Below are 27,260 nucleotides of genomic sequence, written 5' to 3' on the forward strand. Positions count from 1 at the left end.
GCCTGTCTTCACAGGATGTGTCCCAGCCCTCTGAGCATCTTCGTGGCCTCCTCTGGACCTGCTCTAGTATGTCCATTTCTTTCCTGTGCTACGGACCCCAGATCCAGACACAGTACTTGAGGTGGGGTTTCACCAGGGCAGAGTAGAGGGGGAGAATCACCTCCCTCAAACTTCTTTTGATGTAGCCCAGGATGCCACTGGCCTTCTGGTCTGTGAGCACACACTGATGGGTCATGGCCGTATTTTCATCCCTGAGAACCCCCAAGTCCATCTCGGCAGGGCTGTTTTCTATGACATCTCTCAGTCTGGGCTCATGTCAGGGACTGTCTCAACCCAGATGCAGCACCTTGCACCTGGCCTTGCTGAACCTCATGAGGTTCCCATGGGCCCACTTCTCAAGTTTGTCCAGGTCCCCCTGGATGACATCCCTTACTTCTATTGTGTCACCTGCACCATTCAGCTTTGTGTCATCTGTAAACTTGCTGAAGGTGCACTGGATCTCATTCTGTCATTGATAAAGATGTTGAAGAGCATCAATCCCAAAACAAAGCCCTGAGGGATACGTCTTGTCACCGGCCTCCACCTGGACATTGAGCCATAGACCACAGCTCTCTGTCTGTGTCCATCCAGCCAATTCCTTACCCATCATACAGCCCATTCTCAAATCCACGTGTCTCCAGTTTGGACAGAAGGATGTCATGTTCTTCATCATCCAAGATGAACATTGATGTGTTGTGAGAAGATGCGACTTTACAGGAAAAGAAATGGCCATCCCAGAAAAATTTATAGCTTTTCCACTGAAAGACTTGGACTCAGAACACTCATTTTAAAACAAAAAACCAAACCCAAACCCACACCTTACTAGCAGTATAGTCATTTGTTTGTTTCTAAGTAAGCTTTGTCACCCTATATACTCCCTCTGATGAGTTAAGCTGTCTGGTAGGAGGTTTCTTATGCTCCACATCATCTGGTGGCTAGTGTATACCCAGCGGCAATATGTTTTATAACCTTCAGAAAACATGAAACATTGTCATTTGTAATATGAATACATGAGTGTATTCTCATTATATAAATAGGAAACCTGTTAAACTCTCACCAAGCTGAAGAATATTTCCTTTCCAATGTATTGTTTGTTTCCTGTGGGAAATACTGTCTTTAATAAAAAAGCACCTTCATAGAGGCTGTAATGGGTTGTCTGAAAACAAGAAAATGAAAAACCCACACACAAGTCCTAAGAGAAAAGACATGAAGGGAATTAAATATTTGTGCTGTCAAAGCATTAAAAACAAAAATACAAAATGTGCTATATTTAAATTAACTTTAATAAGAAGTACAAAAAGATAATGTTAAGCAATATTTTGCATGTGGTTAATAAATATTCTTCAACAGCAAGCAGTGACACATTCAAACATAAATCCAGTTATTTCTTTTACATTTTAGAAAAGTAACAATTTTCCCAGTTAAAACAAGGTCACAAATTACAGAATATTATCATCCTCTTTAATTATTTATAACTATGAAGCCTACTAAATAAGTAAACTGTCACCCAGCAGATTTTATTACATTGATGTTCAAGGTTAAGTATACTTACATTTATCATGCAGTTTCTTACTGTGCATATCTGATTGGTGTTTAATTTTAAAATGATTGGTTTCATTCTTCCCATTTCCTTATTTCTTTTTAATATACTGGGAGTGCATGTTTTCCAAGTCCTATACACTTTCACATCTAAGTGACTCACTAAAGTAGATTTGTCATACAATGCATAAATGTTTTCTGACTCCAGCCCAGCTGAGAAATCGCAAACCATGTATGACTCACAGCCCACTTCATTTTTACTATTTTTTTCAATCAAATATAACAACATTTAGTGTAATCACTTCCATTAAAATTAAAGTGCCTTCAATTGTTTCTTAATAAAGTGACTATTTGGAGGGGAGAGGGTGAAGGGGTGCAGTTTAGGAACTGATTGTTTAACAGTTTATAGATACGGTGCATATGTATTCTAATAGATGTAAAATACTGCATTGCATTCCGTGCTATTGCTAAGCTACAGTAGCCTATAAACTGATAAAGTCAGCCAAAATGAACATCTAATAAAGAATATCAAAAGCAGTTGATCAAAGTAATATCTTGTTCCATTCACTATTTCCATCCATCCTCAATGGCATAGTTTGATGGATGAAGTATTGGAAAAAAAATATAACTCTTCAACCCGTTGAAGCTCACCTCTTTTAATATCAGATGAATGAAAGCAGTCATTGCAGTCATTAAAAACCTTGAATGCGTAAGGAAACACTCCAGAACACCTTATCAAGTGAAGTATTCACAACGTTATGTAAAGAATTAAAATTTGAAAGCAAAATAGAAGTTTTAAATTATCCAACAATAAAAATATAATCATATATATTTATGTAGACTCCAACTACAACTAGAGGAAGAGTATACATCATCTTGCATATTTTAAAATATCCTCCAAATTCATTTTTGTTAGTGTTATCACCTCATCCTAACTTACAGCACTTTCACAATATTCTTAAAGCGCATTAATAAATACCAAGAATAAACCAGACATAAACTCCTATATTTCAGTATGGTTGACACTTCTTTTAAGGGCTTATTTTCATGGATTAAAGAACTGACAACCCATATCCAAAGGAGAGCCCACGTGTACTGTTAGGTGTACTCCTCTTCTGTAAAAGTCCTTACCTACTTCATTGATAAATATGATGAGGATGTGGACAAGTTTTATTTTAAATTCAGTGCAAATTTTGCCCTGATCTCCATCAGAGATGTCAAGCCTTCAAAGTTTGTCCTTTTTCCAGTAAGATATAATCACAGACTCCAAAAACATGAGTTAAAAGATTCACTGAGAAAGATCTGAATCTAGAAAATTAAGTGGTTTAAAGTAGAGGAAAAAAAAAAACATTTTATGTGATTAACAAAAGCCGTATATTGAAACAAAGTTTTGAGCCTCTAACTTCTACTACTAAAGACCTGAAGTTCCTCACTGATACTCAGATGGCTGTAATTAATAATTGGATTTAGAAAATAATTAAAAGTCCTATTTGTTAGGGAGTTTGGGTCATCTAGAGAAATGAGGTGGAGGAAGTTTCCTTGACTAAAAAGAAAAAAGAAAAAAGAAAAATTGAGATATTAAAGGGACGTAACTTGAAGTTGTTTTGCACACTAAGAGCTTTCTAGCAGGAGCTTCACTGTTGCTGGGAGAAGATGGAAGGAATCCTATCACTGCTTTATAAAGGACAATTGCCTTTACTCAAGGCTGAAGTGTGAACTGACTTTCACATAATTTCACCTAAGTATTTTGGCATTTTAATGTGTTTAAGACAAAAACTTTACATGTGACATGAAATTATACCACACTCTATTTAGATATGTTTAGACATTTGTACAATTATCATATTCTGTGTTTTTTAAATGAAGCTATTTAAATTACTGGGTTTATTTTAAAATGTTTTCTTCCTCTACTTCTAAACTCATTGCATGGCTTTATAAATTTTAGCATTATGTGTCTACACATAATCGGGCATAGATGATGATAGCTTCTTATCCACATTCAAATAATGTTTCATGCAAATTTGTTAGAAATGGAAACATTCAGCAGCATAGACTTCATCTATTTTGTGAAGGCCAAGGCAAAACTTGTGCACTACAAAGCTTTCACAATAGGAATGAGAGGTATGGAGGAGGAATGCTGACTCTCTGTGCTTAAGTGAAAGCCACGCTTCTTAAGAAAACGAAGTGTAGAATTAACAAAATTCTACTTAATTTCTGAAGCTTCTTTTCTCCCTCCACCCAAGATGTCCCAAACAGCAGGAGACACACAGCATTGCATGGTCTTTTCTCAAAGCTGTCAGTACTTTCAAAGGCACAACTCATGTCCCCCAAGTTCAGCAGAATTATACAAGTATTTCCAGTTTATGTGCTCTAGAAGTTACTGTCCCACAACTCAAATGTGGCAATGAAGGCTCAGAACTGAAGCTGAAACAAAAATACACATTACCTCCCTCAGTGACTTCTTCCTCAGTTATCTCACATTCCACTGCCATGGTAACAAAGCCATTTGTGTGTTCTCTTTTCTCTTTTCCTCCCCCATACACCCCTACCTCCTCCCTGCTGCTTCTGGTTGATTTCGTGCAGGCAGATTTTGGTCACTTTTGAAAAGTCTCACTACCCTGTATGTTATCTGTAATCACTGGGAAGAGAAGGTGATTCAGTAAGGCTCCTGTTTGGTGTCTAGATGCTCTTTCCTGTGACTATATGGGCAAATTGGCTCCTTAATTTAGAATAATGTTCAGTGGTATGAGTAGTCTCCCAAACTAAAGCTCGTATCTCAGAACACCTACCATAATATTTTTTTAAAAGATGCTCAACAATGCAGCATTTAACAAGTTGAATTAGCCCAGATATGGCAGGTGAAGGTAATTTAATTGGCCACAGCATAACTGAGAAGTTTCAAAGCCACTCTTCTGCCACAACATCTCCAGCAGACAACTCTGGCTGATAAACTGTGCTGATCTCTAGTTTTCACGCCGATTTATAAATTACTGTTAAATTAACTGACACATGCATCCAGAAGTATGTGCCCCAGTACTACACTGGAAGCCTATTTCATAAACTTAATTTAGAATTACTGTAATTCCAATCTAACTTTACCACAATGTTTTATCTTTGTATTTATTTTAATAATTTCTTAAGCCATAAAATATGACACGCTGACCCAAGAATAATGGGAGAAGTAAATTAGATTAATATGTCAACCAAAAAATTCACTGGCAGATTCCATGTGCAAGTCTTTGATAGAGAAGTGACTTGCATTTTCTCACTCATTCTCCCCACTTTTTTAAGACCTGCAAGTTTTACTCAAATTATATGAAACCTCTAGCTATTTGGCACGTAAATTTGTGACATTAGCTTTAAAATCCCAGACACAGATTCTATACTAAATGAAACGACACGGATTCATTCTAAATGAAAATGAGGCCTAACTCTTGTGTTCTGGTAGCCTTTGCACGAGGCTCCCATTCACGTAAATATTTACATTTATATTCATTTATCCAGTTGGAAGTCCTACAAATTTGCAACTTATGTGTACTCAGTTGGGCCACTGTAAATGTTTCAGCAGTGAAACAGTAAAGCATACTCCTTCTTCCCTAGAAGGAGTTTGCTTTAATGTAGAACAACTAAATAAATTTTCTGGTGCATGCCCATTTAAAAGCCTTGCTGATGCCCACAATAACTGCATGTAAATATTTTAAATGGTTTTTTTTAAATGAGTTTATATAGTATGCCTACTTTTCTATGTAAGTGGGCAATAAATGTAACTTTAGCATGTGAGAAACACCTTTTTTTTCTACCAACTCAAGCAAGTGTAGAGAAAAGGGTCAGTGAGTGAAAAAATGGTTGTACCCAATAAAAGTGGTAGCAGCAGAGCTGACTAACAAGAGACAGCATCGGGCTTCTTGTGCAAACTGAAGATATGCTTTTTGCATGCAGCTCTGAGTTACTCAGATGTTATTTTCCAGACAAGCCTTGTTGGAGAAGACTTTATTGTTAAAAACCTTTGAGGAGGTCCATTCTTGGATAAGGATGCAAAACCCTTCCTTATCAGGTAATTTGACATAACTGAGCACACTCATATTTGGCATGGGAAGAGTTCTGACTATACAGTGTCGTGCATGGAGAAATACACAACAGTTTCAGCACTGTGAAGGGTTTGAGTACCTGGGATGTAGCCAAGGGTGAAAAACAAACCTCTGTTTCTCATACCCCAGTCTGGTGAGGTTTGGAGGGTCCCTAGATCTTGCTGATGTGAACATAAGGTAAGAACTCTCACTAGGTCACAGGAAGGAGACCTCAGCCACAGAAAACATAATCGAGCTATTCAAGTTCAAGAGCATTTTAGCAGGGGCTTCCATTAAACTATACAGTCAGAGCCCTTTTCCAAAAACAGAGTTAAAAGTGAAGGGATTTTTCTACAGTCCTAATATTTACAATTATTTGTACATATGTACATATTTATATATTTATTCATACCTGGACAATGTGATGTTGAAGGGAAAATTTATAATTTACAAATGAAACATTTTAAAAATGTATGCTTGTACCATGAAAAAACCTTTTTTTTTATTGCTTGCCTTCTAGCCTTTTGTTCATAATCACACTATTGCACACATCTCCATGTTACATGGAAGATCTACATTTACATATAAATATATATGAAAATAAGGATATTTTTATTTTAATGTTCTGAGTAAAGTGCTCATTTTTAAGCTACTGTTGATGAGAAAGGTTTAGTCTGACAGTTTAATTAGAGGAAATTCAAGGGATACACACCTTGCCCATGCTTCTCCCTTTCTTTTATAACCTACTAAATGTCTTTATTTTACTGATGTCAACTCTGTCGTAACTATTAATTCTATTTATAATATGCATTTGTGACCTTGGCATCTAAACTGTCACACAAAGTACAAAACAGAATCACATCAAAAGCAAAGAAAAAGCAAGAAAATAAAACAGCAAAAGAAAGCAGTGTTTCTCTTCGTTGTTTTTAGCACATTTCCATGTCTTAAGATACTCTTTTATTTGATTTTAGAAATATTTGTACAACTTTTTTTAAACTTTGAACATATCTATTTTATGCACTATACTCAAGTTACTGTACAAAACTGCAATAAATGACACTATACGACTACATATGTCTCTACTAGAAGACATCATCATAAAGGTGTATCTTTTTTAAAGGTCAACTAATAACTGCTAATGTATGTGTGAATCAAAATATTTTTGATTGGCCAAGTATACTAAAATCTAAATACAGTACACAATTATTATTCATGTTATGATTTACCAGGCCTTTAGGGGCATAAAGAATCTTTGCAAAGGCTCAGATGAAAAACAATTTTACTGATAGTATTAAATGTTCTTATAAAATTGCCAATGGCAGATCCAATTTTGTTAGATTTGTGTATATGAAATACAGTTGATGCCTACTGATGATGCATGACCTTTTATTAAAAAAATAACATTCAAATCTTAGCAAAATCATTTCTAGTATACAAAGTTGTTGTAAAGTTATGTCAGCGAAATGTAAAGTTGCAATTTACAAAAGCAGCAGCAATTTTTATTTTATGGACAATTTCCTGAAATTAAATCATGGTTCTTGTCTCTCTTGAAAACAGTGCTTCCTGGGACAAATACAGGTAAATATTTTAATGGCAGGCTTTAGGAAAACATTAAACAAAGAAAAAAAGTATATTATATTACTGATAAACTTAACCCTGAAAGATTTCTGAGTGCTTTTATAAGCCTGAAAATAATCCAATTAAGAACAAAATCAAAAATAAAAATAAAATGCTGCTTTGCTGAACCAGACAACCCAGCTTAGTAACATCAAATAAATAAAACAGTGAAAAGAACAAGTATCTCACTAGCAGAAGTTGGTTGATACTGAACTTGATTAACCCTTTTCCCTGAAATCAATTAGATTAATTTATTAAAAACTTCAAAGAGGACAAAAGCAAGAAACTTGTGGCTTTTGCCATATAGTAGTGTTTACTACCTCTTCAATCTAACTAGTATCCAGAATGTTTGTGAAGAGCAGAACTGCACGACCTCCGTACTCTGTTATGTACATGGGTACTGCTATTGTATGAAACAATTACACCTTTTTAAAAAAATCGCTTTTTTAAATGACAGTTTCTTTCACTAAAGTAGAATTAGTTCCTTTATAGAAAAATATTTTAACTTTAAATTAAAAAAATACTGTTCCTAAATAATTATGTAGGATCACATCTTCATTTCATTGTACGGAGAGAATATAATTCTGTATATTTGAATCCTAGTTTAACAGAAGTCCCCTGGGTTTAACTTTTAAAGAGCTGGCTGTATTTGCCATGGGTGCTATCTGTTTACAGACCCATGAATTAACGCTGTGTCCCTCCTTTGGAGACACACAGACAAGACATTTATATACACACTGTACATAATGGTTCACAGATTAGCAGTTATTAGTCGGACTGTACATAGCGAACAACCTATCTGATTAGAATGATGCTTGAAGTCCTCAGTGCAAGTCAGCTTTTAGGTTGATGGCGCAAAGCCAAGTAAGACAGGCTCCCTGTTTAAATATGTAGCCCAATACACTAAATTAAAAGTACCAAATAAGACTGGAAACACTATTCTAGACATTCTGTCAATTTTGCTAACACTGTTGAATGTCTTCTTTGCTTCTTGTGGCTTCGCTTCTGGTTTTGCCTTGTTGGGTTCTGCAGTTGTAGCGCTCTTGGAGATGGTTGGTAGCACTGAGTCCTTGGTAATATTTGGAGCATAGTTGGCAACAGCCACTGCATAGGCATTGTTTTTCTTAATGACAGATGCTTTTTCTTTTTTCTATTGGAAGACAGCAGGAAGTTAAATATTTCATGTATATTTGCCAGAATAGACTTAGTAAAACATAATTTCAAAAGTAAAAGAAACAAGTGAGCATATTAAAATTGTACCATACTGAAAAATTCAGATATAAAGAAAGACATTTCCAGTCTATGCAAAAAGAAGGTTGAGGTGACATAAGATTGCTCTTGCACCATCAAATGCCCAACCGAAGTTATGTGAAGAAGTCTCTGTTACTGTGATTGTAAGCATAACTGGAAAAGAGTTGGTCTTTCTGTAGTGGCTTTGCATCTATCTCCTTACAATAGAATTGCAAGGTCTTTACAATGTTTTCTGTGAAAATTATCTGTCATTGTAGTAAAATTAAAATTAGGCCACCTTTCTCACATAAAACTAACATCACTATTATTTGGACATGTCATAACATACCACTAATAAATAAATGAATTTCAGTTAAGGGTGTACACTTTTTAGAGACTCTGGAGAAATGTGTTTACACATATATATACATAGACACACATACAGAAAGATCAGGAAGAGATTGCAAGTGAATTAAGGACTCCAGACTGATAGTTGTAGAACTGAGTTGAGATTTAGCCCTAGAACTATTTCTAGGGTTATTCATAGATTATTGTTTTAAAAAATGCATAACAATGATGAAAACAGGAATAAGAACCTAAAAAACTGTAGAAGAAGAGTGGGATGGAATTAAAATAATTTAATGATGCTCAGAAAAAGGCAATTTAAGTCCTGCACCTGGGGAGGAATAAGCTATGCATCACTGCAGGTTGAGGCTAATGGGTTGGAAAGCAGCTTTGTAGAAAAAGCCTGGGGGTCTGGGTGGCCACCAAGGTTAACACAAGCCAGCAATGAGCCCTCACAGAAACAAAGGCCAACAGCCTCCTGGGCTGCATTACAGAGAGTGTTCCCAGCCAAGCAAGGGAAGGGATCATTCCCCTCAACTCAGCTCTGGTGAGGCACATCTGGAGTGCTGGATCCAATTCTGTGCTTCCAAGTTCAAGAGAGACATGGATGTAATGAAACTAGTCTAGTGAAGGACCACAGAGATGATTTAAAGCCTGAGGCATCTGAAATATAAAAGGCCAAGAGAGCTAGGACTGTTCAGCCTGGAAAAGAGAAGGCTCAGGGGGAATCTTATCAATGTATATAAATATCTGATGGGAGAGAATAAAGAAGATATAAGACTTTTCCCAGTGAAATCTAGTGGAAGAACAAGAAGCAATGAGCACAAAATGAAATACAGAATATTCCACTTAAATATAAAAAACCTTCCAACTTTTACTGTGAGCATGACCTAGCACTGGCACAGGTAATGTAGAGAGGCTGTGAAACCTTCATCTTCAAAGATATTAAAAAAAATATCTTGACAATGACCCTGAGCACCCACCCCTAGCTGACCCTGCTTGCACTAGGGGAGATAAATTTGATGATCTCCAGAGATCAAGTCCAAACTCCACCAATTCTGTGTTGTTATAGGATTGTGTACGCTTTCGAAGGGCTAAACTTTAACCAGGAGCAGTTCAATGGAGAGTCCATGTGTACACATGGACACAGGGATGTTAGGGAGTGAATTCAGGCTTGGGGTTTTAGACCTCTACATAGGTTCACAGACTAGCTCTGCAATAAAACTATAATGCTATAAATTGATCCAGTGCTTTGCAGCAATCTCAAACTGAGGAATTTCTAATAACCTACAGGAAAGAATGGAAGGCAGTTTCTCAGGAAGCAATATATATTATTTAAATAGATATAACATATATTATTTATATATAAAATACAATACAATAATATTATGTCATTTAAAATATATGTATATAATTTAGAGACAAGCAAAAATAGATTTAGTCAATCTCTTCCACGAAATACAGAATTAAGCAGATGAAGAAATAGTTAACTTCTGGATCATATAAGAAATCATCAGCTGCTGTATTGGTTTGTTTTGATTTTTAATCTAATGGAAGTGACACAAGTAAGAGAATTCTTGTGACATTTCTCATACACGTGCATTTCAATTTTTTACTTCCACTGGGAGGCATCTACTCCATTTGCAATTGTGGTTTTAAATTACATCCAATTTGATATTTATCTGGGCCATCTAAAAATCTTGATAAGATCTTCATGGTTAGATGTTGTGCCCAAAATGCCTTGTCTTAGGTGCCTTGTCTTAGGAGATGGTGTCACATAAAAAGAGAATCTGGGAATCAGTTGGGAATTCAGCATTGTTCCTTATTGACTGGAGTGTGGAAAACAGTTGATCAAATATGTAGCTTGTTCCTGCACCTGCTTTCCCGTGAGACAAATTCCATGTCAACAGCACTTAGACAAGAATTTGCATATAATGTGAATACAGACGACTGTCACTGAGGAAACATATTTCATTCTAACTGGTGAAGAGTAAGCCTGGCTTTAGGTGTACAGATGCATTCAGCAAGAAAAAAGAGCAAATTACCAAATCAAATTATGCGGAACACTTTAATTCATCTATAAGTCCCTCCTTTCAGACGCAATTAGCGTTTTTAAAAGGTATCTGTAATACCATTAATGAGACCTGCATAATAAAGCTGAACCATATTTTTGTATGAGAAACTATGACTATGTTAAAAGCTTAGGGTTTTGTTAAGTCAGTTTGAAGAAAGTAGAGAACTGGACATGTGAATGGTATGTAAATCTTAGAATGTAATGGATAATGGACAATGGATAATATTGTCACTCCTAGGGAAGGAATACTGCCTAGCTGTTAAACAGTTGCCACTCCTAAGATCATGAGACAACACTGTTGTACAACTTTAAAGGAATAAACAAAGGATGATCAGAGAGTTTGTAAGGGCTCCCTACATTCTTACAATGCCAGGGCAAATGTGCCAGTCTGAAAAGCTTCACTCATGACATGATGATAAACTTGCAGTAATTTGGTATCTCCCTCTAGCAGGAGGTAACAGATCCTGAAGTTATGGATAGTTCATGCCATTCCAGAAGTTACAGGGAATCATGAAGAATGTACATTTCCTCTAATTCTTCTTTACTATTGACTGAACATTTTGCTTCTTTATGCATTCAAAATGATGAGAAATCAGTTAATGAATCCTGCTTCACATTTACTATAATCATTTAGGAAGCAAATAAAATTCTATCCTAATTTTAAGAAGAATCACAGAAATCTATGTATTTGTTAGAAGAAATCTGTTTTCATTGGTAAAATCAAGGACTGGGAAAGGACAAAATTATATAATATATTAAGTCAGTCAAAACAAGTGAGCTTTAATATTTTTTCTGTGTTATTCCAATTCTAAACTGCAAATACACAAATTTAGGTGTATCACCAGTTCATTCTTTTCATGAAATGAGAAATTCTATCAGGTTAAAACTTCTTCATGTTATCATGGCTACACCACTATAAAGACCAGAAAATTAAGGTGTGACTGTGTTTCTGTGTACTCAAAGCATCAATACATCACAGGTGAAGAATTTTGTACATTTGCTATCTAAATTAGTTTTAAAATTAATGTTTACCTATGATTAGGGATAGGATTCAGAACACTGGAAATGCTCAGAAGCTCTAGATTTTGTTATTCATGGTCCTTACATATATGGACATTAATTTGTTTTCCTAAACCTTATGTACCATGAAGATTAATACACATTATATATTTCTGGGGTTTTTTTTCTTATTTCCATCTCAATTGAATTTAAAAAAATTTAAAAAGTGATCAACCAATATAATCTGGATTAAATTTCATGAATAACCAGATAAACAGTTGTATCTGAGGAGTCAAAAAACAAGACAAGACAGTTCCCAAAAAAAAAAAAGTTCTTGATAACTAAATCTGGATTAGTGAAACCAAGTAAGATTAGCTACAAAAGGAGTAGATATATTTCTGTTCAGGACAGAAAATACATCTACATTCTTTTGATTTAAAGCATCTTTTTATTTTTTTATATATTGCAAAATATCAAAACAATATATTAGAGCTGGTTTAGGAAATTGACTAGAAATAGGACTATTTCCTTAGGACTTACCTTATCATTCACTACACTTTTTCCATCCCAGGCCCATCCTCGTTTTGTGAAATAATTTACAGTTGCAAATTCAATTAATGCAGAGAATACAAATGCATAACAAACAGCAATAAACCAATCCATAGCTGTTGCATATGCTACTTTGGGGAGTGAATTTCGAGCACTGATGCTTAGTGTTGTCATTGTCAACACAGTTGTTACTCCTGCAAGGGGACACAAAAACAGAACATCAACAATTTCACTTGGATTTTGAATGTTAGCAAAAATAAACCAAAAAATATTAAGGTATGATTTTGAAACAATTAATTTTTTTTTATCTAAGTTGGTGACAAACATTGCTACAATTATATTAAAGGTTGTATCTGGATTTTCCTTTGCAGTAATTTCAGTTCAATTTCTTGTCTAAACTTCCCTTTTTTAATGAGCTGATGATCTTACTTACAGAAAATATGTATTTATTTTAACCTATCAGGGCAGGTAAGGAACAAAATTAACAATTCTTAATGGATTCATGATATTTAGCAACATTAGAGTGATAATGATTAATATGTTAATGTTTGGTAGCTGGCTTCTTTGCAATGGCTGCAGGTCTGGCACCCATATTTACTGAAATTACCACACAAATACACTTTTGTTATGAGAATTTTTTTTTTTTACAGTAGCTGTCTAACTAATAGTTGAAGACATAAACAGGGTAAGTTTTCATTCAGGTAACGTGGATTGTTTTCTAGAACAGCATTGATTTGAAATGACAGATTATTATAACTGTATTATGTGTCAGAAAACAAGAGCTGGTGATCCAGGAAGACTGTTCATTCACTGTGGCAGTTACTAAAAGAAGTTTGCAGTACTTTTTACATAATGAGGACCCAGTAAAAAAAAAAAAAAAGCCTCCCAAAAGAATCCAGAAAGAATATACATGGGAGGAAAGGAAGAGAAGAACATTTTTCTGAATCAGATTTAGCAAGCAGAAACCCACAGCCATAAACACAGTCTCCATTCCTTAAGTAAATCAGTTCTCCCACCTCAGGCTGAATCACACTTAGACAAACTAAACTATTCCCTTTGTGGCACACCATTAAGTACATCTCCAGAATTAAAAGTGACACAAAGTGATATACCTCGCACAGATCAGCAAACCTACACTTCACTATGACAGGCAAAGGAGATGCCATGGCAGAAATATTAGTAACAGCACATCACAGCTTCAACAAATACACACTCATAAAATTCTTGTAGGAGGCTTCCCAAGAGAAAGTAAAGTCACTTTCCCTAAGCCAGATCTGATGTCAGCAATCTGTCACCTGGGTTCTGGGGGATTGACATAGCTCTGATTTTCCTTCTGCTACAAGAGAAGCAATTTTAACCACTGTGTGAAAGGGAAGAGAGGCAGCAATTACATCTACTGAGACCTCCTCAGGCTTCACAAATTTTCATCCCTCCAGTAAAGAATCTCCATCTCTGAAGGCGCTAAAAAGGGTGACAAAGCAAAGCTATATGGACTCAGCCTCAGTGCTTCCAAAGGTCTGTGCAGCAGGGAAAACAAGGCACGGAAGCATCCTGCTGAGTCACACAGTATCAAGACGCCTCAGCAAACATAAATCTCTAATTGCTGTTTCTCAGCCTCCATAAATTAAAGAAGTGGATTTGGCCTGGAATCAGCCATGACACTGATGGAATCTACTAGACTATACAATGAAAAGGAAGCAGCTATCAACTGTACCAGATGAAAATGTGTAGACAAAATATATTTTGTAAAGAACCTAGTCTCTCCTAACACTTACACAACATACAGCTTAATTATTTTCAGCAGCTCAGAGAAAAGACAGCCTATCTTACATTTAAAATTATCACATGTAAATTTTAACACTGGTCCTGAGCTGCGGATAAATCATTATAATTATACAGAAGTATCAGTAAAGTGAATGTTTCTCAGATATAAGGTGACCTTATCCACATGTAAATATATACAGTTGCTAAGGTACCACTCTGTTTAAGTCCCACTTTATAGAATTAATTAATCTTCTAGAAACCCTATTGACTTCTTCAGAAATCTGATGTAAGATTTACTGCTGACCTTTCCTAGTATCAGTTAAAACACTGTGAATTTATATCTTGCATCTTGCTACCACTTGCCAGTTTCTCTAAAAAGATCGGCAAGTTACACCACTTTGTGACCCAAATGCTAATCAAGCAGCACACTGTCAACATGCTTCCATTTATTTATTTATTCCATTTATTCCTTCACTCTATAAATTCAGTGATGTTCAAGCCACCACAGTTATTTAAGCTGAACTGAATGGGAAAAAATTGGACAGAAAATTTAATCTGTAATACTTGTCAGTTTAGGATTCTCTAGACCTTTTATATTGCTATTATTCTGCAGAGAAAAGACAGATGATTTTGCACATTATAGTTAATTTGAAAAAATCAGTATTATCAAGTCTTCTTTATGAAAAAGGACTGAATGGAAATAACCTGCCTCCTTGCCACTGCTAAACCTGAGAGGACTGAAAAATTATTAATGTGGAAGAACATGGTCAACTTGTAAAAAAAACCTCATTTATTTCACAAAGATTTAACTTAAAAGACCAGATCAAAAGCATTCCTCATTGCTTATCTAATTCATAGCACTAGTGAACTAAAATTTGTATAAAAAACAGTGAGTAGATTTTCACCCCTATAATGAAGTAGTCAAAAAAATATTTAAAAGTCTATGTAAAAACTGCATGATATCTCACTATGATATAGGAAAAAACCACAGTTTACATACAGATCAAGAACCATCTTCTATAGCCCAGCACCCAGCAGATGTGGCAACTGAATTGATGCCAGAAGAGATGGTCAGGTATTATTTTGTAAGGGACCATGAGCATCAATTTGTCTTTGAAAAAAGATCCAAAAAATAAACCGTTGACATTTCCTTTCTCCAAAGCAGACCAAGCATTTTTTACTTGACAGTAAACATCCTTACAAGGTTTGTACTCAGCAGTGCATGGCTATAAAGCTAAATATCTTCTGTCACTACAGGTTTATCCATTCAAGCCAAGACTGGAGCTATTTGATTGCCTGGGAATTTTTTTTTATGGTGCTGCTTTTGAAATGGCATTTGCTTACTAGAGAGAGAAAATCCATCTCCAGAGCTGCAAATTCAACACTTTTCACTGGCACTAAACTCACCTCTCTGGAAAACACCAGCTCTGTTATGCTTATAACAGTGGAAGAGGTAACCTGAAAAACTAGAAATGTCTAACTAAAAGCATAGGGTGGAAATTGGAGGAGCTAGCACATATATATTAAAGTTAAAATCTGTTATGATGACTACTTTATGCCCACATTTGTGTGCAAAAGTCAGGCAACTCCTTGACAGGGACAAATTTTTGGACCCTAATTTCACCTTTTGTGTATTGTCTGATTTTTCTAATTTGAAGAGATGTTAGTCAACTAAACATATCCTAGCCTTTTTGTGCTAGAATGTAGATACCTTCTTTGAAAGTGAAAGGCCTAATTAATGAGTTACCAAAGGACATTTCTGTAATAAAGAGGCACTGCATCCTAGCAAATAATTTGTACAAAAGGTTTAAAATGTGCTCTATTTCTTATAATTTCAGGCTACTCGTCCCACTATTTTATCATTTTATCACAGAAGTTTGCAAAGTTACACATAATGGTTGAAGAACATATCACAAAAGGATTGATAAATTACTTTATTTTTAATTTAGGAAAGTAATTTCATTGTTCTACTTTTTTTTAAGAGCAAGTGCAAATTTGTTTTGGTAATTAGATATCCCAACCTGATCCAAAACCCAAATAGATTCATAAATACAAATAACAGCAGAAAGAAAAGACTTTTGACCATTTCAAAGATACAGATTACTACTTCATTTTATCACTCCAAGAGCAACTGGTTAAAGCTGTAAACAAAAGCTTGAAAATTCTGGATGCAGCATGATATTAAAGTATTGCACCATAACATTTGGCTACCCACTATGTTGTTTGCTTTTATTTACTCAATGTGTATGTGCTACTAGAAAATGCAATACAAAAGGAGTGTACCATGATTTTGCTCGAACACCAGGAGGTGCGTCTGAACAACGATTGAAAGAAAGATTACAGAAAATAGCTCAAGCACTTTGTCTACCCTTTTTACTAAAAGAACAACAAACCACCCTTTTTAAATAGCTTGGGAGGCAAGAACCATAACATCATCTGTTTCTAGAAGAGTTGAATTCAATCAGTTGCGTAAGCTACATATCCATATGGTGCGGTTGCTACCATGCTGCTTCACTGTATCAATACTGAGCAGTGGAACACAATTTCCCATTGAGCAACAGACAAGCTTATTCCCAAAGCCGAATGGCAAGCGCTATTTACCCCAACTCCAGTAAAAGTTGCATGCAATTATGCCACCACTGCAATATGAGCTAGTGTCTTCACACATCAGTGAGCTGAGGAGACATACTAGTTTGTTTGCAGCCAGCTCAGTCTCTTACTCAGGGCTAGTTTTTCACTGTCCACCATTATATTATTATATCTCCATATAGCAGAAATCCCCAATTAAGAAATTATATACAGAAATATGTGAGTAGTAGGATATGTCTAAAGGCACAAAAGATAATCTGCAGCATGTGAAAGGAGAGAAGAATAAAGACAGTTGAGATTTTTTTCAATGAAGTGGGAAAAGGTACTTTGTATATATAGAACTGTTGAAAAGGACGGGTCTCTATTATTCAATTCCCCTGTAAAAATAACCAGAGAACAAATCTGAACTTTTCTTGGGTTCCTCCTTCTGTAGTGTCACAATTATAAAGTTGCTTTGGGTTTGTATGGCAAGGTTTTGGTAGTGAGGAGCTACAGCAATGGCTTCTGTGAGAACCTTCCAGGAGTTTCCCACGTCTCAGAGATCCAATTCCAGACAGCTTCAAGAGAGATCCACCACTGCTGACCAAGGCCAAGGCCAACAACAACACTGGCAGTGCCTCCAGGATGACATATTTAAGATGGAGAAAAAAAGATATTAAGCAGAAGCAACTGCAGCCAGAGAAGACAAGTGAGAATATGTGACAGAAACAGCTCTGCAGACACCCAGGTCAGTCGAGAAGGAGAGGGAGGAGCTGCTCCAGGTACCAGAGGAGAGATCCCCCTGCAGCCTGTGGTAAAAACCATGGTGAAGCAGCTGTGCCCCTGCAGCTCACAGAGAGGTCCAAGGTGGAGCAGAGATCAACCTCCAGCCCACGGAGGACCCCATAAAAGAAGAGGTGAATGCCTGAAGGAGGCTTTGACACTATGCAAAACCTGCGCTGGAGCTGGCTTCTGGCAGGACCAGTCACTCCACAGGGGACCATGCTGGATCAGTCTGTTGCTGGAGCACTGCACCCCATGGAAAGGACCCACATCAAGAACAAGTGAAAACAGACACAGCAACTCAGAGTAACAATAAAATTATCACAGTGAACTGACAAAAGAACATAACTATGTGAATCTAAAATTCTGCATTTTGGACAATATACTAAATAATAAGACTAATTTTTGTTCTTTCCTGCTTCACTTAGAAAAGAACATATACCTAACTACATTTGTTTTGTCATTTTCATTGACACTCCAGGTGAGTTAAAACATAGATAACTATAGCACTAAGAAAACTAATTTCTGACTTACTGTCACCTGCATCTAATGCTGCTATTCAAATACATGTGATGCTTCCAAATGCTATGACCCATTAAAAATGAAGCAAGAATCCAATAAGCTGTACAAGATTAGTTTTGCTAATATTGTTGACACTAAATGCATAACAATAAACACATTACTAAATGAAACAGATTGTAATCTTGCACTAAATGAAGGCATTATGAACCAGGCTTATCCTCTTTCACTAAGAATGCAATCAGATTTATCTGCTAGAGAAAACAGATTCAAGACTCATTTAATCAACGATGACAAAACTTCCATCTTCTGATAATTTAAAGCAAAGTTGAAGCAATATAGCATTAGGCCATAATTCATTTGGGATAGGGTAGGTCAACAGTATTAAACAGATACCATAAAGTAAAGGGATTAAAGAGCTCAACTATAAAATAAGCCTCATTATATCAATCCCTTAATGTTAGCCTAGAACTTGAAACTACATTGCAAGTGAATAGAAAGGGAAAAGAAAAATAACTTCTTTCACCCTTGAAATAATACATGCTCAATGGTGCTTTGAATAACTAGAAGTTATGTTTCTTTGAAAGGAACACTATTCCAGTAGTTAGTCCTTAGCTCTCAAGAAGGTCATTGAAATAAATTTGTCATTGATTTTCATTAATTTTCAAAAACACTTTGTCAAAAATGAGTAACTTCTGTTTAACTATATTTTAATATGGATATATTTAATATACAATGCAAAGATGGGTATCTAGCAAGCAACTATTCCATATAAAAACTAAAAATTAAGTATAATCAGTAAGAGTGTAAAGGAATACCCCCTACAATTTTTATATTCCCTGCTGAATGTAGGTTGTTTTATTAACTGTAGTATGGACTTCTTGTGTCACTGGATGGAGTCTACCTGAAAGTATCACCCAGATGAAACTTGAGTGTACCTGCCCAGCTCTAACTGACAAGAATAATTCAGTACAGCCAAAAACCATTAAAGAGCAATAGATGAACTTTGTTTTGAAACTCTGGCTAACTGCACATTTTTGTAACACATTTGGCAAGAGGCCAGAGCATATCAGAAATCCCAGTGACAGCTGCTGCCAGTAGGTATGGAGAAAGACTGGGAGATCCACCTGAGGCAGTGGATTTAGAGAGCCCACTGGCAGCTTATGCTGACAATCGCATCTAGAGTGTAGAAGAATGTTAAGAAATAGCTCCTCAGGGAAAATCCAGCCCAACGAAATGAAAAAGGCTAAGTCTGAGGAGCAAATGCCACATGCTGGGGCTAAGGCTTCTCCATAAGGCAGGGACTGGATGTGTCTTGTTTCCCCAGGTTCAGTGTGCCAGGCTAAGATAGCCTGGAGGGGACAGAGCCCTGAGTGGCACACAGGGTGCATGTCTGTGTGGCAGGAATAAAATACTAGCACAGAACTGCTATGCCTGCAATAAACCCATCGTTCTTAGTAAACAGATTTCAGGATTCATGTCACTGAGTGGTGTGATTCTGTTCTTGCAGCCCTCCTACGCACTTCCCTCAAGACATCCTGAAGCAGGACACTTCATTATCCACATTAGACTAAACCCCAGGAGAGCTAAGCATCAGGCTGCCGTGAAGATACTACTTATTTCCAAAAAAAGTAAACAAAAAATAAATCAAGAACAAGAAAGAATTTTGCAGGAAAGGACACATTTCAGGAAAATTATCCCAGGGCCTTGCTATGGGTGTAGTAGCTTGTTAACAGTGACACAGTAACAGAAACTGCATTTTAGGAAGAGCAGATGTGAGACTTTTTTTGGACAAACCAGTCACACTGTCCTAAATGTATTGGAGTGGGTACAGAAAAGGGCAAAGACACAGGTTTAGAAGGATTTGACAGTGTACTTGCAAAGCTGGAAAACAGGAATGTACATTTTCATAAGCAAAAATGGATAAATTCACCAAAGATTTTGAAGAGAGACAAAAAAAAAAGTCTTCCTGATAGCTGCCTGGAAAACCATGATAGAATTCTGGTCCCACTGTAACCACTGACCTATTTCATCTGACTTCAATAAGGCTCATATTCAAACCTGCAATTTTCACAATGCTTTGTGGCATTTTCTCTACCAGGAGCAACAGTAAATGCTTTGTTGTGCATCATACTTAATATGCATTTGAGTTTGGCCTATTTTTTGAAGCGTACATGGTGTTTACTGATGACTAATAATACAATTTTATGCAACATTTCTGATGGCTGATTCCACACAGACATTAATTTTATTGCGCTCTCTTTTCCTTCAAAAGCAAACAAACTAAATGAACTTTGTTTTGCAAATAAGAAAGACATTTGTTACTTTGCTTAAATAGAGAGCCAAACCTCACTGTAAGAGAAACACCACTATATTGCTCTGCTGAATCTGTTTGCTGCCTCATAGTAATCTCGAGTTTGAAGTGTTGCCCAAAATCCCAGAACAGGGTTTCTTTAAAAGAACTGCAGTTTGAAAACTTTAACACAAATAATTCAGCAAATTCAAATTCAATTTGCCTAGTTTACAGATAAATTTAGAAATTTGTTTATCTACCAAGTACAAGAATACTTGGATAATATCAATGAAAGTAAGATATTTCAGAAAATCATCTAGGTTTACTAAATTTACTTTTAAAATAGAAACATTGTCATCTTTTTCTATTCTGTGAATTTTTTTTCCCTCTTAAAAAAGTCAAGGATATATGAGGACATTTTGCTTGTATGTACTAATTTCCAAAATCTTTGGGATTCTCAGGAGATGTGTAAAATGCAGTTGAAAGCTGTTTGGACTAGAAATTGTATCACATTCTACAAACACTTTAACTTGAATGAAAAGCCCTTCACTTCAGAAGTACTTCCTAGCATCTTCAGCTGTTGCAAACAGACAATGCTACTACTCAGTATACTCACCAAAGACTGTCCTGGCAGGTACAGATTCTCTGTTCAGCCAGAATGACACTTGAGAGAGAATGACAGTCATGATGCAGGGGAGGTAAGTCTGAATGACAAAATAACCAATTTTTCTCTTCAAGTGAAAATGAGCCGTCATTACCGTATATTCACCTAGGTGCCACAAACAAACAAAATACAATGAAACAAAACGTTATCATCTTAAGAATGTCCATTTCTTTGGTAAGAGAAAGTTTGCTGCATTTATGTGAAACAAATGTTCTGGGGTTATATTGTAGCACAGATATTTTGTAATAGGAAGCATCCTACAGAATATAAGAAAGATTTTGAGTACAGCTATATCTTATTCCCACTGCGTTCCATGAAAGGTGAGTGTTAAGGAACTTCCAGGAACTCTTGTATGCACTGAGAAGAATTCCAGCCCTGAAGGTTTCTGCTCATAAGCAGCACTCTGTGTTCACACAACAGCTCCCTGAGAGCTTAATCACGACTAGAAAGCAGTCATGGGGGTCCATCACAGCCCGGCACATGCAGGAAAACAGTCCAGAGTCTAGTAGAATACTCCAGTGTTTAATGTCAAAACTATGATGGAAGGGAAACATGGTTGAAATCTGTCTGCTTTAGACAAAATCTATGTCATTTACAATATGAAATTTAACAAATATCCCAACCCTGGGTTACAAATATTAGGATTCAACATGGAGCTCCAGATAGCATTTAAAAAACCAGTTACTGAGGACAAGTTCACGTCTGTTATCACCAGCTAATTATAATTTGAAAGAATCAGTAAAGTGCTGTTTTGTGTTACTTGTACAGTACATTGACTATGACTTGTACAGTACATGCCTAATAGATCATATTTTGCAACATTCTTTTTCAGTAGCTTTTAACACCACCTAAAATACAGTCTTCACAGTCAGTAACTGCCTTTTTCTCCAAAATATCTTTTACTAACCTGTACTTGACTTAACTGTCTCTTTTCCAATTGTTTGGCCTAGAAGATCATACTGATTCAGTCTTGAGCCATCTGGTGCCACTTGCACTGAATCTGAAGCATTATAAGTCCAAATGTATGTCACTTCTGAAGTTGTATATGCATCTGTGAGAAACAAGGTAAAATACTTCGTCAGCAATTCAAATTAAACAGTTACCATCAAAACTCACAGAATTACAAGAGATACTTATTTTTCAAATAAAAACTCACCCCAAAGAATTTTAAAAGATATGGTAGAAAATATATTTGGCTGTTTAAAATAGCTTTACTGTAAAGTAAGTCCCTATTGTAGCACAGGAACAGGGCTTATTAATCACAATTTATTAAACTACAAACAACATCTCTTCTACACTGTCAAAAGACTTGTCAGAGATTAGATATTATACGTATCCTATAATTCGTGATAAGGCAGATGAAAAGAATGACAATTTGTAAGATTTAGACAAGCAGTTTGAAAATTCATTGCTGTGTAGTTCTGACCTTCCATTGTCTCCACTCTCAAATTCAGGGACGTATCACAAGCATTTTATTATTAGTTGAAATTCAGACTTAAACATGGGAAGCCAGCAGTGACAACACCCTGGTACCTTGCCCTGCCTACCCTCTTAAATCTCGTTAGTTGCCATTGTATTGGTGGACACACTGACATTAAACAGGCTGCTCTCTCAGTACATTCTTGCTCAAACATACATTTAGCCTGGGGTCTGTCAAGATAAACTAGTATGAAAGCAAATCAACCCTGTATTTTAAAAACCATTAATGCCTCTCCACTAAGTAAGAAAAAAATGAGTATGAAAGTTTTTCCAGTCTAATATCCTATTAACAAATGGAGTTTGAAAGGAAAAGAGTAAACCACTGATGGAAGAAGTTGTGTGTTCATTTTCATTGACTGAGACAAGTGCATTTTAAATCTTACACAATAATTGCAGTGCAATTAAAAAGTAAAGCATCATTACTGTTGGTCTGCAAACATTTTCACTTAAGAAATCTCTGGAGGCTCAGAAAGTAGCTTCTTCATGCAACTAGCCATAAATTGCATGACTAACAAAATCTAGCAGGTGGGTAGCAAGTAGAGATTTTTAACACTTCCCATCTATCCTTCCAGCTTTCCACAAAAATATCTCTGCTTTAATGCAAACCAGCAGTATGGCAAATTGTTGATTTGTCCCCATTCTCTTCACTGTCAGCTAAACTTTTTGAAAAGAATAAAGAAAACCAATCTATTAAGCTACAGTTTCTCCCATACATTCAGTTTGGCTTTTCTCTTATGTATAAAAAGAGACATTCGTACATGCTGATGATCCTCCTAGCAATGTAAGATTAGCAGTGTATATCACAGGCAAACTTGCCTTAGTTAAACCAAAATCCTCAGGATTCCTGCTTATTTTCACCACTATTCATCATTCAGATTCTATCCCAGAATAAAAGCTGAAAAATGCACAGTTCTCTAGAAATAACTCCTAGATAAAGAAATAAAATGTGTGTGAAGCCATTCAAAATGAACAGAAATAAGAGTCCCCTGGATGTGCCAACAGGCTGGAGCACAGTGACTTTGAGGGAAATGAAAGACAGGCTTTTTTTAAAATCACATTGCTCACATTTAAAATTCCTCTGATTATTAGAAAACCATAGGCAGGGAATAAAGGACAAGCTGGTAAGAAAAGCAAACAATCAAGCCTGAAAAAAAAGACAAAAAAGGAAGCGGTTCACACAAAGTCCAATATACCTAGTCATAAGGGTTTCCAATCTAAAAATGCACATGCAGAAAGTAGCCTTTTGGCCTGAGTATGAGTTTCATTATCACAGGAGTTTTCAAGTTGTTTTCAGGCTACATAAGAGTCTTCTTTTCCTGCAACACCTTATAAATCAAACATGCCTTGCTGGGCACGTATATGTAAATATTATCAGTCAGTAGCCAATTTTGGCTAACATCTCTGGTGTTAGTTATTCAGGCTGCATTATGTATTATAAATATAATATTGAGGGGGCAAGAAAAGGCTCCATGATGCACATTATATTCATTTCAATGATCTTTTATATCCATAGCTAAGATTTCCCTCAAGTGTGGAAACATCATCAGAAGAGCAGGCTTGGTTTAATTTGCTACAAACTCCAAGGAAAAGGGATATGAGCACAGTGGAGAGAATGCACAGTGCTATGACAAGCATCATCTGGTTAATGATGTCCTTAGCGGCAGCATATCCTGTTTTGTATTCTGGGGTTGCTACAATTATTGTAAAATCAGCCAGAACTTATATGTTTTAACTTGTTGTCTCAAAAAGACCCCATTTCCTTTCCTGGGCCCAGAAGAGAATGTAGGCTGCAGCCAAAGGGAAAAAAAGAGAAAACTTTTGTGTAAAAGATCCAGAAAATATATATAATAAAGAAGAAGAAGAAGAATGGCTGTAATCTAAGAAAGTGAAATAATGCTGCTGTTAACATAATACATAGTGAGGTCAAATTCCACCTGTCTATAACAGGCCGATGCACTAAGGAAAAAATTTTTTTATCACATAATGCCATTCATTATTGCCTTCATTGACTAAGAACATAAAAAATATCATTAACAATAAGGAGAAACTAAGCTGTTGTGATAAATGAGAAAACCCACTCATTGAAGACTTTGATCTGCTCTTTGTCAATACTGCACGGGCTACGTGCATCCAGTTCTGTGTTCATCTGTATGGTTTGCACACTGCAATCAAAGTACACCAGTGCAGAGTTGATCAGGTGCAGGGTGTTTATTGATAACTGGAGTCATGAAATCTTTAAAATACACTAGAAGACACAACTCTGGACAGGCAAAAGAGATTTTGATGTGTCAGGTTACAACTTTTTTAAAAAGTCCCATCTTGCGGTTTACATTTCTCATGTAACAATTTACTGAAACAAAATTATGCTGAGAAATGTTAGATATTCACTAATCAAAGGCTGTACTTCACATTACATACTTACAGCTGCCAAATTTCAGTGGACATGAGTGAGCATCCATGGGGAAGTCTTCCAAGTGCATTGGACATTCGGCTTGGACTGTAAGCCTAAAAGGCAAAAGACCGCTCTGCATTTAAGTCATTTAGCAGGACAAGAAAATCAGTTCCACAGAAGTGAACAGAGTTCATGCCGATCTAGTAGATTAAATTGAAATTTTATATTAAACTAACAAGAATTTAAATCAGCTTTTACCTCTCCCATTTTATGTGTTCCTTTGAAAGGCATTTACTTATCATATCAAGAACCTGTAAAAGCTGACCTCAGAATTATGAGCCAAGGGCATTTAAAGAAAAATACAAATTAAGTATTTTCAGGTTGTTAAGAACAGTAATTTTCTTCTCATAATATTCTGAGGTACATGTGGGCTAAAATGGCTCTTAAAGGCTCATTATAAAAGCATCTAGAACACAATTAACTTGCCAAGGAACTGTATTCCAGTCTTCTGAATTTCATTTTTTTACAGTTTGAATGGAAGATACAGAGAAAAAATATTTGGGTTCTTTCAAAAGATTGCTGCTTCTCATTCTCCATGTTACTTGTGATTATTCTTTATATTTATGTAAAGTGTGGCCACATATTAACAAAGCATCCACTTTTGCTCATTTTGTGAAAAAACCCCAGCAATATCCCAGTTTCATATATGGGGATCAGTACAATAAAAAATAATTTAAAACAGTTTGAAGAAAGCTTTTCATGGACTACCCCACTATTGTTAATTTAAGAAAAAAAAACCAAAAACACCCCTATGTTTCTCCTTCCTATCCTGTAAGTCTCCTCTGGGTAGAGATTTCTTCTCTCATTTTGTATGCCTCTCTTCACTCAGCCTCAAACATCAGTTACATCCTTCTGTACTCCCAGTGGTTCCTAGTCATTGTACTCTCTGCTATTTTCTCCCAGCCTTCCACCAAAAGATATTTCATGTTTCTATTCCTCCACTCCCCAGGAATGTTTTTCTAAATTCAAGGGGCACTGAGAGATAAGAATCAGCAAACAGCTGAAGGCAAAGGAAAGAACTGCATGAGCCTCTGATATAAATCACACAATCATTTTATGTAGACACGATAAAAATAGCTGTTTAAAGTCTAGACAAAACAGTTAGAACAGTGCACACATTAACCTCGTACCCTGAGAACCAACAGACTTACAAGTAATGAAAATGGTTAGTTAATTATAATTAATCTGACCCAGCTTATACTTCACAATGGCTTCAAACAGTATTTCCTGTATTTATAGTATATGATTATTATACCTTCTGGAAGAAGAGAATGACAATAGCTCAAATATTGATTTGAGCCCCAGCAAAAATACAACACATGAGGTCTCAATTTACACCAAGCAAACTTTTCTGAATCTCTCTGACCACTACATTACCCAGCATCATTAGCAGCCTACCCATCAACACTCAATACTGTAAGGGTTTCAGAGTTGTGTAGTGAAACTGGGCTTCAAGGATGCTGGCATGGCTGCACGGAGAAAGTACCACGGTACACATTCACTTTAGAGCTCACATTTTCTATCTTACTTAGGCTGGGGTTTTTAAGTCTACATTCACCTTCAATTTATTAAGTACTGCCCAAAAAAAAAGAAAGAAAATAAGTCATGGGCTTCTGGCAATTTGGTTAAAAATTTCAAAAAAATTCACATAGGTAACATTATTGCAAAAAGAGTTACCAAAGAAGAAATCAGTCTTATAAAAATGCTGCTTTATATCTATGTATACATGGTTTTTTATAATTTTGCGTATTCTATACTCTATTTTCTAAGCAAATTTTAACATTTTATCAGCTAAATATTTATCTAGCTACTAATGATGCACAGGATGAAAAAAAATTCTAAGTAAAATATTATAATTAGACATAAAGAAACAGTAATTACAGAGTAAGACATATATTCCTTGTAGCTCTCGCTGGAAAGAGTTTGAGACCTTATTACTTCTTTATTCTTTCTCTGTTTTTTAACTGCTCCTGACCTTAATAATAAATTTACTAAGGGGCTCACATATTCAGTACAATGGCTGCAGTAACAGGAAAAACTCTCATACTATTTTAATGATTCTAAGACAGAGTTGGTAAACACTATCTGAAGGTCTCAGATAACTTTATTCAGGTGTTCAGTATCTTTAATATATTACAAAAATATGAAAACTGAGGCATGGGTAGGAAAACTGATCTAATTCATTATCAGCCAAGAGACTTTTAACAGAACTGGAAACTAAACACACATTTTCCTAGCTTTCTTTCTCCTTAGAGAGAAATAAACACGGGAGAGTTCTC

At 35.9% G+C, this 27,260-nt stretch overlaps 1 protein-coding gene across 1 annotated transcript in view; it reads right to left on the reverse strand.

Annotated features, from left to right (window-relative positions):
- Positions 1-1,304: 1,304 nt before the first annotated feature.
- The window catches only part of GABRA2 (gamma-aminobutyric acid type A receptor alpha2 subunit), a 64,466-nt gene continuing 38,510 nt past the window's right edge, over positions 1,305-27,260 (reverse strand). The window contains exons 5-9 of the mRNA XM_008641407.2: positions 24,952-25,034; positions 21,958-22,101; positions 21,003-21,155; positions 12,451-12,653; positions 1,305-8,412 (exon numbers count right to left, since the gene is read on the reverse strand). Coding sequence (XP_008639629.1) covers positions 8,104-8,412; positions 12,451-12,653; positions 21,003-21,155; positions 21,958-22,101; positions 24,952-25,034 — 892 coding nt within the window. The 3' untranslated portion in view covers positions 1,305-8,103. The remainder of the gene's footprint in view (positions 8,413-12,450; positions 12,654-21,002; positions 21,156-21,957; positions 22,102-24,951; positions 25,035-27,260) is intronic.

Source organism: Corvus brachyrhynchos, unplaced genomic scaffold (assembly GCF_000691975.1).
Source record: "Corvus brachyrhynchos isolate BGI_N302 unplaced genomic scaffold, ASM69197v1 scaffold17, whole genome shotgun sequence".
Taxonomy (NCBI): Eukaryota; Metazoa; Chordata; class Aves; order Passeriformes; family Corvidae; genus Corvus; species Corvus brachyrhynchos.